The sequence below is a fragment of the Quercus lobata genome, chromosome 11, assembly GCF_001633185.2.
Source record: "Quercus lobata isolate SW786 chromosome 11, ValleyOak3.0 Primary Assembly, whole genome shotgun sequence".
Classification (NCBI taxonomy): domain Eukaryota; kingdom Viridiplantae; phylum Streptophyta; class Magnoliopsida; order Fagales; family Fagaceae; genus Quercus; species Quercus lobata.
This window is the reverse complement of record NC_044914.1, coordinates 5,251,566-5,268,050: the sequence shown is the minus strand read 5'-3', so window position 1 is coordinate 5,268,050 and position 16,485 is coordinate 5,251,566. Positions and strand designations below refer to the sequence as shown.

Genomic DNA, 16,485 nt, shown 5'->3' with positions numbered 1-16,485 from the left:
GATCTTTTAGGGATGATGCTGAAGGAGGAAAAAAAAAAAAAAAACTAACAATTGAATTGCTGAAGAGTTGTCATGTAGTTTTGTTATGTATGAGTAAAAATTCCTGGTTAGAAGTCTATGAAATTGACAGTATTCTAAGTCTTTATAATTGCTGATTAATCATACAGTATTCTAAATATTTTTAATTGCCGAAAAGATGCCAAGAATTAGAAGTGTTTGTGAGGAGCAGAGTTAGTAGACTAAAAAATGCTGACTATGCGCACTGAAAGAAGTATGAGAGCCTTCTATAAACACTTAATGGGAGCTTGTGATACCAGAATTCCAAGATTTTGAAGGATAATACGGATAAAGGGGCTGTGTTTAAGTGTGTTAAGATCCTTTCATCTTCTTTTCATACAATAATTGAGATGCCTATATAGATTAGTGCTCAAAAGTTTAGTGTGCAAGTTGTTAATGTAGTCACATTTTTTTGATAGTAGATGATTTAGAATGTTTTGGACATCATTGAAACCAGTTGGTTGAACGTGTATGGGAGCCAAGGCTTGGCATTCAGACTAGATGGTTATTTGACATATTATACCTTTTTTTGAAAAGTTAAAGTTTACCACCTTAGTTGGATCTAATTTCAAATTGTCTGCCCCCCCTTCCCCCCACCTTGAGCTTATTTTGTATTGCCTAGCTTTGTTGTGGCCATGGATTCAAGTGTATTCTTAACTAATCTGTTAGATCCACAGTTGAAGTGCACATTGGGGAATGTAGTCAACAATCTGGCTGGATCTTCAAGCCACCAACAGCTGTCAGTCACTGTCTTTGCACCTTGGCCAGTCTCACACAAATCTCACACAAAATTTGCACACACTTGTGATTTGTTGGCGATGGTGAGTGGGTCAAATGAGATGCCTCTTGCCAAGAATCCCCAAAAAGTAGTAGAAACCCAGTTCATGAATTCACACCAAAAGGCAAAACAAACAATGAATGTTTGATTGGGAAATGAAATCTAACATGTACCCATTTTTTGTGTTAATTTGGCTATATGCTCAAGCTATCTTGGATTTTAATTTTTCTTTGGAAGATGCATCTCACATGCCGGCATTCACGTATGGATGTGTTTGGTTGGATGCTGCTGTGAACATTTTTTTTGTACACCTCAGCTTCTTACGTTAGGCTCACTGCTACGTCTTGTTTAGGCATGACATGTTAGCAATCCACTAGACATGTTAGCATTTTCCATGAGTAAGATGATGGTGAGGGCAAAATTGAAATGATATTAAAATTCCAGTTACTAAATTTACAATTGAATTTTCAAATGACCAAAATCAGTCATCTCATATTTATTGGGACCTGAAGTGATTGCTTGCCTTAAAAAAAAGGAAAATGAACAAACAATCAAGCATATGTAAAAAATTAAGTTAATTGAATACCTAGAAAGCAATTATTTGTAGAAGTTATGATGTGGTTGCACTTTGGATGTGACTGAAGTAATCTATATACAATCATCATGCCATGTGCTTCTCAACGGTGCTTTGGCTTTCACATTTGATGGAATGCTAACATTTCATTTTAATCTATAATAGGGGGCGGGGGGGCGGGGAGGGGCTAAGTGATAAATTTCATTTTATTGAAGATGAAAAACACTCTATGTTCACAGTAATGAAAACAAAGTATCTTAAAAAATTATAAGATGATCAATTAGAAGATCTAAAAGAGTGTTGGAATTCAAAAATAGAAGTACAATCTGAAAAACAACATGCCCGAAACTAGTCAAACAATGTATGGATCAACAATGATTTCAATTGGTCAAGAGGTCTCTCAATGTCCTCAAACATATGGCTATTTTGTTTCTCTTCCACTCTAGCCACATCAAGCATGCTGGACCAAATTCCATACATTTGAGGAGTGTTTACCAATCCTATTCTGCCATCCAACTAAAAGAAATGCTACTGTCCCCAGCATCACTCACTGAATCCCAAACATCATAAACACTTCACTCCATAAAGCATAGGCAAGCTCGCAATGGAGCAAAAGATGATCAACTGTTTCCCCATTACACCTACGCATACCACACCAATTTACTAGGGATAAACCCCTCTTGATTAGGTTATCAAAAGTAAGAATCTTATCCCATGCTACTTACCACAAAAAGAATGACACCCTCTCTTTGGGGCCTTAGCACCCCAAATGCTCTTCCAAGGGAAAGAATGAGCATTTCTGCTACTAGTAGCATTATATTAGGAGAGAATATTGAAATTACCTCTTGTATTTAATTGCCATGTCATCCTATCACCCCCCTCCCCTCGGTATCTTGGAATAAATATGATCAAAGAAAGAATAAGCTGCCTGCCTCCATATCTTGATTATGAAAATCTCTGTGGATCCACAGAATTTAATTTTCTGCAGTTCTATTTATTCTTTGTGCTCTTCCATTCTTGCGGACTATATAGTGAAATATCTATATATTTTCCTATTCTAATCTAACCTTGTTATAATTTAGGCCAATGAAATAGAACTTAAGAGTTGGAATGTTATTGTTCCCTTGTAAATTTTGAGGAAAAGAATATCTTGTAGTATTAGAATGAGCAACAACTTATTATGATTCATTGGCTACATGTTTATCTCATATATTTGCTTAAAAAAACAATCCACCTCTTATAATTTTTATTATGAAAAATTTTCATATGCAAGGATGGCCATGTCTTAATTAGTTAGGACAAACTTGGAGTATTTAAAATAGTAATTAGTGTTGTTTGTTCATATATTTGACTTCTTTTTTCTGCCATGAGCCTTGTAGCTCAACTAACATCTCTTGGTATTTACAATTGAGACATCCAGGGTTACTTATAAAAAAAAACTGAGACATCCAGGGTTCAAATGCCCTCTGGCCATTGTAACTATCTAATTATTTTAAAAAAAGACACATTCTTTCCTAATTGTGATGAAAAAAATTTCAAAAATCCTGAAGTAATTGTAGGTGCTGGTTTCTTGGATTACTCATTTTAATATAGAGAATTTTAAATGTTGGTGCCATGGAATGTATTGATGTTACTATATGAATGAATCTACATTGATCATCATGTTGTGGAGTTTGAACATGATGGAGTATGATGTGTTATTGGCTGTTATCTCTAAGGTACCTTACCACCTTGTTTTGAAATCTTATTAAGAATAAACTTGTGTTTATGTTCCAGGCTGCTTCTATGGCAGATTCCCGCAGCAAGAAATCTGCAGCAGCTGACGATGAAGATATGGATCCAACGGTATAAGTCCATTCTTGTCCTGCAATAGTTAGCATTCTTTTCCTGGATCTTTTCCACAAAGCTCTTGATTATAATCTCAATCTCCTGCTTTTAATCTTCCTCGTTTGTTTTTCCTCCAGCAATACTTCGAAAATAGATTGAAGTATCTTGCAGCTCTGAGGGCAGCTGGTGAAGAGCCATATCCTCACAAATTCCCTGTTACAATGTCTAACCCTGAATATGTAGAGCAGTATAAAAACATAGGCAATGGGGAGCATCTTGAGGATGTTACTGTAAATTTGGCTGGTATTGAAATCAGGGCTTTTATTTATTCGGTTAGTATCTATCATGTTTTTTCGGTGATTTTTTTTTAATAATTTTCTTTCCTATGCAAGGGCGTATCATGAGCAAACGCTCATCTTCTTCAAAGCTATTCTTTTATGATTTACATGGTGGTGCTGCTAAAGTCCAAGTTATGGCTGATGCTAGGTATCTTATCACTGTATCTTTTCTTTTCCCTTATTCATATTTGATTTTTCCTTATGATTTTAGTATTGTTATTTCTTTAGGTATGCAATGTCTTTGACAAATTATCTTTCTATTAGTTTTAAATTCTTTTTTTTTTTAAATTAAAATTTTTATTTGTAAGTTATTCATGCAACCATGTGGGCCTTGGACCTATGACTTCTTCCTCCACCTTACCCTTGTAAGAGGAGGTGAAATTTGAGATGCAGCTCATTGGCATCTTTTCATATTAGTAGAAGAGCCTTTGTTTTTGCTTTTGGACTCTTTTCTTTGAATGGACACAAATTGCTCTCTCTGTGATCTTCTATAGTGGAATAGGTGATTAGTTTGGGAATTTGGATTTTCTTGTTACATAGCATTTCATGTCAAATTTCTTGTCTTAAAAAGTTAATATTTTTGGGTAGTGATTCATCAATTAGTTGAATGTCAATATTTTGCCCAAGTTCCTTGTAAGAGAAACTTTGTTTTTTTATTTTTATTTTATTTATTGAAATTATTGCTAATTTCGTGTTTTTGAGGCCTGATTAGTTGTATGTAGAAGGCTTAGGTAGATTGGCAAAAAGAATGATGTAGGTCATTTTACTTTATCGCATCTCTCTGTACCACTGCCTAGTTTTCTCAACTGCGCTTAAAAAAAAAAATTATAAAGGACCTATATAAACAAGATGATGAATATGTATGAATGAGGCTTTCCACTTGGTACTATTTGGGAAATTTTGGTTCTGATATGAATTAGTTTCATGGACAATCACTCCCCCCACCCCACCCCCTGGCTGGGTGTCCCCCCTAAATTGCACCACCTTTAAGTTTTGCTGCTCAGATACCAAATTTAATGATAAAGATATTCTTCATTTCCATTATGCAGCAAGTCGGATTTGAATGAGGAAGAATTTTCTAGGTTCCATTCGACTGTGAAGCGTGGTGATATTGTTGGTGTCAAGGGGTTTCCAGGTTTGTGATGTTACTACAATTGGGTAGTTACTAACACCTTTTGACTTATATATATATATATATATATATATATGTATGTAGCTGCTCCTTACTGTGTTGACACTTTTGAGTTTACAGAAGAAATCACCATCAGTTTAATTACTTAATTTGGTTTCTCTCTCTCTCTCTCTCTCTCTCTCTCTCTCTCACATTTGATGTTTGATAATGAATTGAAAATTTTGTGGCATAAGGAAAAAATTATGGAGAGTGTAGGTAGAACTTCAAAATACAAATTTAAAAGAGACCGCTTGAAAATTCCCTTAAATAGGTGCTTCATTTTGGTCTTTTTCCCTATGGTGAACTGTTTTAGTTTTCTATGCTGCATAATTGGTTTTTTTTTTTTATCAGTATGCCGCATGATTGTTGAAATCTTCTAGAAATGGGTCCAGTCTTGTGATATAGATGTACATTTTTTTTTTACTCATAATTACATACAGATTTAGTGGGTCTTGAACTCACAAACTCGCTCCCAACCTTTCTCTTACAAGGGAAGGAGGTGCCATTTGAGCTAGAGGCATAATTTATTTTTTTTGAATTTCAAAGTTGAGTTGTAGGTTTTTGAGTCATTGTTTCTTTAAATTATAAACTTCCTGGTTGACTTACATTTTGTTAGAATTATGGTCAAATGATTAAATTCACTATTTCCTAGCAGCTTAAACTTTTGGGAGAATTTGTAATTGAAATTCACTCTACCTCCCATTTAAAATGTGAAAAATCACACATGTTTGGCCCCACTTATTAAGGGGGAGGTTGGGCCCATGCGTGAGAGGGAGTGTTAGAATTATGTTCAAATTAAATTGACCATTTTCTAATGGTTTTAGTTTCTAGGAGAATCGGTAATTTAACACATTTTCTTTCAATTCAGGGAAAACTAAAAGGGGGGAGCTAAGTATTTTTCCAAGATCGTTTATAGTCTTATCCCATTGTCTCCATATGATGCCAAGGCAAAAGCCTAAGGCTGGTTCTGTGTCTGACAATGCCAATTTGAAGGTGAACATGGTTTCTCCCTGAATGATTTAATGCTGGTTACAGTCTCATCCTGACTTCCTTACTTTCTTATTGTTGCAGAAAGAGGAGGCTTGGGTCCCAGGATGTACCAGGAATCCTGAAACATATATTTTGAAAGACCAGGTATTGATTAATATCCTAAAATTCAACCAAATTCCTGTTGCACTGTTTTAAACTGTATTCTTTAGCACACCCAAAATAAAATTTTTATGTACATATGATCTGGTACTGATTAATATCCTGAAGTTCAGTGAAAATGAATTGCAAACCTTCATTTTTGGGCTTGTGATAATATGTTCCGAATACTTGTGTGGTAATCTTTGGTAGTTTTTCTTTTATATAATTTATTTCTTTATATTATAAGGACCCATTCAGAGAAATACATCAGTTTAGTTGTCAGTTGGAAATAGTTTCTGTTCCCTTTCGCTTGAACCTGAATGGTAAATGAATTAATTTTTTGGGTAAATGTGATTCTTTGAACAAGGTTTCTTTAGGCTTAACAAACTGAATCTTTCAAACCATTTCTTTGAAAGTGATTTGATGCTTATATCCTGGGGCTCACACTATAGGTTGGCCTCTGGAGAAAGCCTAAAGTAACTAGCAGGCTTAAAGGCATTGAAGTTTTGTAACACAAAGCTCTCGTTACACAATTTCTAAAAGCTGGTTATGTTTTGAATTATTCCACTTAATGCTTTTTTGGTTTTGATTTTTTTCTTTTATTAGAAATTATCCTTTTCTACGTAGTTTTGGTGTTGCATTATTTTGAATTCAAGTAGCTAGGAGACTTACATGACCTGTATTGCTGAGGAATATTTTTCTAGTTTCTTTTTTTTTTTTTTTGATAGGTAAGAAAAAATATTATTGAAAAATGAATAGCATGAAAAATACACAAGGTTCACGATAGTGAACTAAGAGAAAAAAGAGGAAAAAAGAAACAAACAGACACTAAGCTATTCTAAGAGACAAGAAAATCCATGAGTGCAGAACAATCCGAGAGACCCCAACACCAAGACCAATCAAAGAGGGTCTGTTGGCATAAATCTAAAAATTGAGCCAATTATTTCCCAGTATCCTTAAAAGAACACCGATTCCGTTCAGTCCAAATATTCCACATTAAACGCCCAGAACCAGATTCCAAATATTAGAATTATGTTTCCCAAGCCAATGATACCAACAAAACAAGAAGTCTGCAATGGAACTTGGCATGTCCCAATCAATCCCAAACAACTGAAGCATATACATTAACAAAAAATGAGCAATTGGATAGGAAATCAGCAGGTGATCCACAGATTCCTCATTACAACAACACATAAAACAACAATTTGCTAAAGTGCGACCACGGAGCATTAGATTATCCAAAGTTAGGATCTGGCCATGAGCTGCTGTCCACATAAAGAATGCTACCCTTTTAGGAAACTTTACTTTCCAAATGCCCTTCCAAGGGAAAGTAGAAAGAGTTACATTTTGAATCTTATGATAAAAAGACTGAACGTCAAACTTTCCAATTCCATTGAGACGCCAACAAAGTTTGTCACTACCTCCACCCCTAGGAATCTGAGTTTGAATGAAGTGAAGAAGGGAATAGGAAGCCGCTAACTCCCAATCATTAAATTCCCTATAAAATCTTAAACTCCATACTCTATCATTACGACCAATTGGAGGAATTAACACTTCAGAAATACAAGTTTCCTTATTGGCTGAACACAAATAACTGAGGATAAAGAGTTTTAAGAGAATTATCTCCAGTCCAATTATCATGCTAAAAAAGAATATGAGAAACACTTATCATGCCAAAAAAGAATACTAGAACCATCCCCCACCACAAAAGACAAATGCTTAGAAAAACTTTCCCACCCTTCACTAATATTTTTCTAGTTTCTTACCCTTGAATGCATACATCTTCTCCTCACAAGTTTGTGTGATGGGCGGTTGTCATCCTACTTAATAATTGGCTAAGTACCTAAGCTTTTCTGCTCACCAGTATGGGTCATTTAATCCTAGATGGCTTATTAAAGAAATTTGCTAGTTTCATTCACATGCTTTTGGATGGTTGCAGATTTGGGTTGGAATATAACTAGGAGCAGGAAGAGAGAGAATAAGCTCTTCACAATGCATTTTTAGGCCATTTACCCAGAATACAGTTACACATTTTACTGTTTAATGCTGTTTGTGAATGACATTTCTAGTCCTTTAATTTCTATCCTGGGTTTGTGATGTAGTAGAAGTGGCAAGTCCTTGAATTGAAAGGAGGAAAACTTTGGAAGACATCAGAATAATAGATAGCTATCCAAAATAATTTATTGAAGAAAGTGAGTGCTTTTTTCACATGTACTATTCACAGCCTATTTATAAGCTCAATAAAACTAAAACCACAAATAGTTCCATCTTAAAATTGATTCTGAACCCCAGTCTCCTTTCAGGACCTAATTTTGACAAACAAAATCCTAAAAATTACTAAAGGATAGAAATAAAGGCTACCTAGACCACTGAACCTTTTATGGTAGTCCTTGGGTTGTAGGCCCTGCATTCACCATGAGTGATGGCTAGAAAGCTGCAAGCAACACTTTTTAAATATAAGACTGCGTGTTGGAGTCTTTGACGACCTTCATGGATACCAGACAAGAGAAGTGGCTTCAAGATTGGTACTTATTACCAACTTCTGGGTGCCCCTTCAAACACCAGTGCTCATTCTTTCCCTTGGGAAATCATCTGGAGATCAAAGGCCTGTTGAGAGTAGCCTTTTTTGTATGGACTGCTGCTTTGGGTAAAATCTTGCAATTGACAACTTAAGGTTGAGGAAGGTAAGGATTACAGATTGGTGTTATATGTGCAAATGCAATGGTGAATCTGTTGATCACCTTTTGCTACATTGCTCTATTGCTTCAGACTTATGGTCCATGATATTTGGTTTGTTTGGAGAGTTGTTGAGCTTTTAGCCTGCTGGCAAGGATGGTTTGGTAGTCATCGGAATAGTCATATTTGGATGGTTATACCCCATTGCCTGACGTGTTGTATTTGGAGGGAAAAGAATAGCAGGAGTTTTGAAGACACTGAAAGTTCTATGCCTGATCTCAAGTTGTTCTTTTTCAGAACTTTATTGGATTGTTATCAGCTATGATGAACCTCTTCTTTATTTTCTATTGTTGATTTATTAGATTTATGTAACTTTTGTAAATGATAGTTTACCCTAGTATACTTCCTGTATACTTGGGTGATTCGTTTTTTATGATTTATATAATTTTATTACATTATAAGAAAAAAACTTTAAATATAAGAAACTAATAAAAAAAACTAAATTGAATAAAAATACAAAAATATGAGACAAAACTTTCAGACAATAATGGTTGAGCTTCATATCTTGTTTCACATCAGTTTGGGTAGGTTTATGGTTGAACTATGCACAAGTGAATCATACTACAAGAAGATTTGTTGCAGCACACATGCTATGTTATATTTATAAACCCGGTTAATTAATTTAAATGCACCACTCTACTCCCGTCATTGTCCACAAGAAATTTTGGAGATTGTAGTCATAAGTCTGCCCTTGTGATCCTTATAAATGTTAGGTTCATCTTTTGAATTGGGAACACTTTGATCCTTTTTTTTTTTTTTTTAAATTAAATGATTCCTTTAATCTACGTCTTATTGGTTGCTATTGATGTTGTGGGGGGTGATTTGAACCTGATGAATTGGATTATTTTTTCCTGATGCAGATAAAAGTGAGATGGGTCCATTTATTTTATTTTCTTTCAGTTTGGACTGTGTTTTCACTTCTCCTCTTCTTTTCCTTTTCTGGTGTTTTATTTTATTGTCTTCAATGCTAGGAAACTCGTTATCGGCAACGCTATTTAGATTTGATGTTGAATATGGAGGTTCGACAAATTTTTAAGACAAGATCTCAGATCATTTCATATATTCGGCGCTTTCTTGACAGTCGTGATTTCTTGGAGGTTAGTTGTTTGTCTTGATTTTTTATTTATTCAATTCATTCAGGTGGTTTCTACATATGGCACTTGACTTTACTTTCTTTTCATTACCTTCAATGTTCTTTTCACTGTCAGGTTGAAACACCAATGATGAATATGATTGCTGGTGGAGCAGCTGCCCGTCCGTTTGTGACCCATCACAATGACCTGAACATGAAGCTATTCATGCGCATTGCACCTGAGCTCTATCTTAAGGAGCTTGTTGTTGGTGGACTTGACCGTGTTTATGAGATTGGAAAGCAGTTCAGAAATGAGGGCATCGATTTGACGCATAATCCTGAGTTCACCACCTGTGAGTTCTATATGGCTTTTGCTGACTACAATGACTTGATGGAACTCACTGAGACAATGTTGAGTGGTAAGGGTCATTTGGATCATGTTGCAAACAACTGCTTCAATCCACTTGGGTAGTGAAGTTATTTTTATCCTCCAAAATACTTGGATTTTTCCTGACACAGTAATGTGTAATAGGGATGGTAAAGGAACTTACAGGCGGATATAAAATTAAATATCATGCAAATGGGCTGGATGAGGATCCAATTGAGATTGACTTCACTCCACCTTTCAGGTTTGTCATCTATATAGTATCTCTCACAAATTGTATGACATTAACATGAATATGAAAATATATGAAATTGGTTGTTTTAACTCTGGCAGAAGGATTGACATGATAGAAGAATTAGAGAAGATGGCGAACCTCAATATTCCCAAGGACTTTTCCAGTGATGAGGCCAACAAATATTTGAAAGACGTATGCACGAAGTATGAGATCAAATGTGCCCCTCCTGAAACAACAGCACGTTTGTTGGACAAAGTCAGTTCTCTGCTTAGTCCTTTATAAATTTTTTTTATTACTTTATTGAACATAAATTAGGTAGTTACCGGCATTGTGATCCTGTGTTATGTACTAAGTAGATACAATATCTGTGACGAAGGTTCTGAGCTTTATGCTTAAGGAGGTGAATGAGAGGCTAGGTATGAGCAAGGGCTTAAGTTTTTTATTTGTGAGAAGAGGGGGGGGGGGGTGTTGGGTGTGGAGCAATGGATTGGATAGCTCTTGCTGGAATACTGGTTTTTCCTTAGATGGCTTTCTGCTATTTGGAGTAATGGTTCAATAAGATTGCTTACACTGATAAGCTGTAGCAGTTGGATAAAGTAGAAATTGTAGCATTTGTCTGTGGGAGAGATAATTGGAGGTTGGGAACAGTGAAAAGTGGTTGATTGGAAATGCCATTAAAAGAACAATGTGATGGGGTCCCCAATATTTTACAATAATTAAGTAATTCTGCATTAGAAAAAGTGTGTAATTTCTTTTGTTCTGACAATGATGTTTTCTGACTTGATCTGATTTTGTTCCTTAAGGTAGACTATTCTTGCTTGCATGCTCAGATAATTTATGAGAATTGGTTATTTATATTTTTTCTGTTACTGCAGCTTGTAGGACACTTCTTGGAAGAGACTTGTACAAATCCTGCTTTCATCATTAACCACCCTGAGTTAATGAGTCCTTTGGCAAAGTGGCATAGAACGAAGAAAGGCCTTACTGAGCGTTTTGAGTTATTTATTAACAAGCATGAAGTATGCTTTTCAGGATATCTTGATTTCTTTCTCTTTCTATGTATCATTTAATTTCAGCTTTATAATTCATGATTCTGACTTAATTTTTCTGTAACCGCTCAGCTCTGCAATGCATACACTGAATTGAATGACCCTGTGGTACAACGCCAGCGATTTGCTGAGCAGCTCAAGGTTCACGCATCAGTTTTTAAGTGTGCAGTGGATTTATCCTTAAATAAATTCCTCTGGAACTCTTCTGAATGATATGTGGTCTGCATGCAGGATCGGCAATCTGGTGATGATGAAGCAATGGCTTTGGATGAAACCTTCTGTACGGCTCTTGAGTATGGGTTGCCTCCAACAGGTGGTTGGGGATTGGGTATTGATCGGCTAACAATGTTGTTAACTGATTCACAAAACATTAAGGTTCTCTTCTCTCCTCTCTCTCTCTTGGGTCTGTGCCTGTTTGCATTTGTCTCATTTATACATGTATGTGTATGCTCTATGTTCTCAATGGGGTCTCAACATATGCTATTTGGTAACAGGAGGTTCTTCTCTTCCCAGCCATGAAACCTCAAGATGAGCCATCTGCTAAAGGTACTCATTTTCAGTTTGGCCCATGTTATGCTTTTGTCTTAGTTGATGCTAGTCTTTTCTGTCTCTTTCGTAATTTTTTTTTTTTTTCGAAGGGTGTCTCTTTCGTATTCAGTTACAGGTTTCATTCCTGTATATTGTGCTGATGGCTTTTTTGTGTTCTGTCTAAAGAGTATGCAGTTATATCTATATTTATTAAAGTCGTACCGAACTAATTGTCGAACTTTCAAATCATTTATGTAGGATTTTGGTTTGGTATGAAAGAAACACTGGATTTGCAAAATAAATTTTATTTTTTAAACTGAGTTTTTAATTATAGGTTGTTTTAACCAAATAATCATGCTTTCTTTCAATATTTAATTATAATGAAATACTTTTTAAGTCTTTTACTTTGAAACCTTGATTGATTAACTAAGGTATCAATTCAAGGCTCTATTTTTTGTCGTCGTCAATATAAATTCATGAATTCTATATTTCAATGATGCCTATGTATTCTATGAAATTATACTTTTATTAATTTCAACATTTAGTATGCTTTCAGCTTACATATTTATTTAATTTAGTACTGGCTAATCATATTTTTTTTTAATTTATTTTATTTTCAATATGTTTTTCAATTTAAAAAATATATACAATTAAACACTGACTATTGGTTTTCACCCAATGACTCAATTATTGAACCAATTAACCATTATACCAATTCATTGGTGGTTTGATGTTTGGTGCAGTTCACTTTTTGTTCCTGTTTTGATAACTATGGTTCTGTTATCCATGTCCCAGAGTATTGTATATTTTGACTGACTTAGTTGGTCCCTTGGTATTCCTTTAGGCAATGCAGGAGCTTAGGAAATTTTGAAAATTCTGAAACCCAGAGCTCTCATCCCGGAAAGTTGGCATGAACCTTTGATCGATGTGATTTCCGTCATAACTGAATTTCTTGCGAATTTTGTCACTTTTTATGGGTCGAAATACCATCCATCCTTGTTAATTCAGTTTACTAATTGTGTAATTCTTCATATATCTTTTTATTTTTAGTTTTTGGCAAATTCAAAATATCATGTGAAATTAAATGAAGAATCAAGTTATTAGAACTGTTGTTGTCTCTCTCTCATATATTTATGCATAATTGGGAGTTTGGAGAAAAACTCTTGAAACTCTTATATTTTCTTATTGGATTCGAATTTTGAAAATTTAACTATTAGATTACATGTTATTATATCCTCTATGTTTGTAAAATTTCAAGAAGATCAAAGATCAACAATTATGTCATCAATGACATGTTTAAATAAAGTTCAAGTTTTATGGTAAACAATTAAGCATAAAAAATAGATGTATTGATCTAATAGTAAATAACATTTGATATGAAGGAAATTTGACATGCATGTTATGAGCATAAAGAATATGCAATTTAATGGTTAAAAGGAGTTTATAGGGTTTTTCAGAAACTTTGTCCGCATAATTGTGTAAGGATTATTGAATTATGCAGCTTTAGGCATAGCATTAAGCTTTAATTTCGGAAATGCAATTAAATAATACTGAAATGAAAGGCAAGTAGCCTATTGCTGACTCGGAAAGATTTTTTTTTTTTTTTAATTGTCTCAAATACCCCCAATTTTTCAGCTTGTTTTTGACCCGTAAACGTATTTCTGGACACTAAAATTCTGGCTCGGTGAAGTGCAGAGTAGTATTCTACTGTCCACACCATAAATATATCATAAAATTCTATTGTTTTTATTGCAAATTTGTGCTTAGGTAACCGTGTGTGAGTCTGAATTTGGTTGGTAAGGATAGGGTATAAAATCTATATTTTACAGTTTATACTATTTAATAAAAGATTATCACATCAGTTTTTTACTTAAAATTTAATACATCTTATTACACATAGTAACATCTCAATAAACTCATAGTTAAGTTAGATTTTTAAATGAGTATTGGAATTGATTGAGTGTGGTTGTATCTATTTTTTAATATGTAATATGATAATGTGGCATGTTGGGATTAGATGGGTAAAACTTAGATTTTACACTACATCCTTATAGAATTTGATCTCATAGTATATATATTGGAAAAGTATTGGTGGGTTAAGATTAAGTTATACATTATGTCACTTTTTTCGATGTTACACAAATTCATAACACTTCCAATTTCGTGTTAATCGAATGCTATTTATTATTTTATTAAAAAACTCAAGCATAATTTTAAAGTTAAAAATATTCCAAAATTTATTATTTTGAATAGGTAATTGAAGTTTTGTTGATTAGAAAAGTTCAATATGTTTACGGTAGTGTAAGAATACAATGCAGCTCAATGGTAAGTTGTTAAAGTATTTGTTCAATAAAAAAAAATTATGGGACGGTGTAACATCTCAAAGAGTTACATAGCGTTTAACTTTAACGTGGTCTTATTAGGATATTACTATATATATATATATATATATATATATATTGTAAACCATGTTTTTTTATAAAGTTTAAACTTAGGTATTAGATTGGTAAGCTTAGATATAGTTTGTAAACTTAGGTATAGTTGATTAGGTATTGTACCTTTGGTTCTCATTTAAATTATGTCATGTGATTGCATTGACGCCAAGAGCCTAGTAACACAACTGACATTTCATTGTGTTTCAACAAAGATATTTAGGGTTTAAATCCTCTCATCCCAGCTATCAAATTATAATTTTTTTTTAAAAAAGCGATTGAATTGACCAACGCACAAGGTAAAATTAAATTAATTTTTTTTGGAAAAGATAACATTGTTTTTACTAGTCAATACAATCATGTGGTTGAATTCAATTAGGGACCCTATGTAAAACATTTAAGAATTTGTTCTTAAGTTTTGCCCTTTCTAGAATAACAGGGAAACCATGTTTATTTTTACTACTAACTACTACTATCTTAAGACTATCATACTAATCCTAATATATCATATATTGGATTCATTGTAATACACAATTTAATATAGCATAGATGTACTAGCTTAGGACTTTTCCACTGTATACATAGGCTATCAGACTAGATCATGTTAATTAATTCTTTTTGCTTTCTTATTCTCTCTAAATCATTTTTTCTTCTTCTTTTTATTATAACATGGTATTACAGTCATAATCTTTGTCCCTTATCAACCTTCATCGTTGCTTTTGCTATCAACATTAGAGATCACACTAAAGATATGATCTTTAGGGATCCCATCTATACCTAAGCTTCTCAAATTTGCATTCATGTCCTTAAATAATTGTCATTTTGGTGTCACACACACCCTCAAGCACTGAGTCTCAATCGTGCATTTCTTGTGATGCGTAAATTGCCTCTTACTCTGAAGACACCCACGATGTGTCTCACATGAGCTTAGAGCCCTCACATGTCAATTTTGTTATGACGACATGCTTGACCTACTATCTGACTTCCATAGTTCATTAATGCTCCACACAAAACACTTGTTGGAGATACACCTACTTGTGCTGTTGCTCCAAATCTCTTTATGTTATTGTATTGAACAATGCTAGGACCACAACTATTTACACAATTTTTGCCGCAAACAACTTGCAATGTGACAAATTGTAAGTGGTGGAGGTGTGGACCCACCACTAATAACTTGTCACGTGGCAAGTTGTGTAAATAGTTGTGATCTTAGCATTTTTCTATTATGTCGGTTCTCTCTATTTAATCGTCTTCTTGATGTTTTTCTATTCAAGTAGTAGAGTAAATGCTCCTTAAGACTACTCTTACACGTCCCTAGTGAGAGTCTTTCGCATTCATCACCTTCTTCACGAGCTTTTTCCTCTTTAATGGATATATATATATATATATATATATATATATATATGAATTTCGTTGTGGTTCTCGATTCATGCGATGATCATTAAAGACCTTCATTGTATTGAAGAATTAATGTATGCTCTTTGAGACTATTCCTACAGGTCCCCAGCAAGATGTAGTCTTTCATGCATCACCTTCTTAATGGGCTTCTTCCTTTTCGGCGGTGCTGTTGTCTTAGGCTTTTCTTGGTAGTTTTTGATTCATTCTATGGGAACTAAAGACCTTACTCGTATTGAAGATTGTCTATCCAAAGTTAAGATTTTCATCTAGCATCCACATTGAGATTGAGGGGGATTAATGGTAGAAGATATTAGGGTATTTTTATCAGAATATTACCATAAATATTGTAGACCCTGATTTTTTAGAACATTATGGGCTAATAAGATTTTGAAATACCATAGGCTGTCATGATTTGCAGGGTTATCATACCAAGCGTATTTTATTTGTATATATACTCAAGATTAGGTTTATTGTAACACACAATTCAATATAGTAAAGATGTAACTATTTGAAGTTTTCTATTGTTGATGTAGATCGTTAGGTTGAACTGCATTAATTCTTTTTGCTTCTGCTTTTTCCTTCCACATTATTTTGTTTTATTTTTTCTTTCTATTTTAACATGGTATAAGAGTTATAATATCTTCAACTTTTATTCTTGCTTCCATAGGTAAAATTAGAGCCCACACTTGAGACCTAGATTCATTCCATCTATTCCTAGATTTTTCAATTATGCATTTGGGTCCTCTTAGAATTGTTGTTTTGACGACACACATGCCC

At 34.1% G+C, this 16,485-nt stretch overlaps 1 protein-coding gene across 6 annotated transcripts in view; it reads left to right on the top strand.

The window, feature by feature from the left end:
• LOC115968733 (lysine--tRNA ligase, cytoplasmic-like) overlaps positions 1-16,485 on the top strand; it is a 36,820-nt gene that overhangs the window by 2,898 nt on the left and 17,437 nt on the right. For 4 of the 6 annotated variants that reach the window (XM_031088225.1, XM_031088223.1, XM_031088226.1 and 1 more), the window contains 15 exons: positions 3,186-3,254; positions 3,374-3,539; positions 3,629-3,722; positions 4,624-4,709; positions 5,614-5,738; positions 5,817-5,879; positions 9,581-9,706; positions 9,818-10,100; positions 10,214-10,310; positions 10,400-10,556; positions 11,177-11,320; positions 11,423-11,491; positions 11,582-11,725; positions 11,845-11,896; positions 12,723-13,063. In XM_031088225.1, the coding sequence (XP_030944085.1) occupies positions 3,186-3,254; positions 3,374-3,539; positions 3,629-3,722; positions 4,624-4,709; positions 5,614-5,738; positions 5,817-5,879; positions 9,581-9,706; positions 9,818-10,100; positions 10,214-10,310; positions 10,400-10,556; positions 11,177-11,320; positions 11,423-11,491; positions 11,582-11,725; positions 11,845-11,896; positions 12,723-12,739 (1,692 nt within the window). In that variant the 3' untranslated portion in view covers positions 12,740-13,063. Of the gene's footprint in view, positions 1-3,185; positions 3,255-3,373; positions 3,540-3,628; positions 3,723-4,623; positions 4,710-5,613; positions 5,739-5,816; positions 5,880-9,580; positions 9,707-9,817; positions 10,101-10,213; positions 10,311-10,399; positions 10,557-11,176; positions 11,321-11,422; positions 11,509-11,581; positions 11,726-11,844; positions 11,897-12,722; positions 13,064-16,485 lie in introns of those variants that run through there. The other 2 variants (XR_004086792.1, XM_031088227.1) reach the window with 2 other exon arrangements.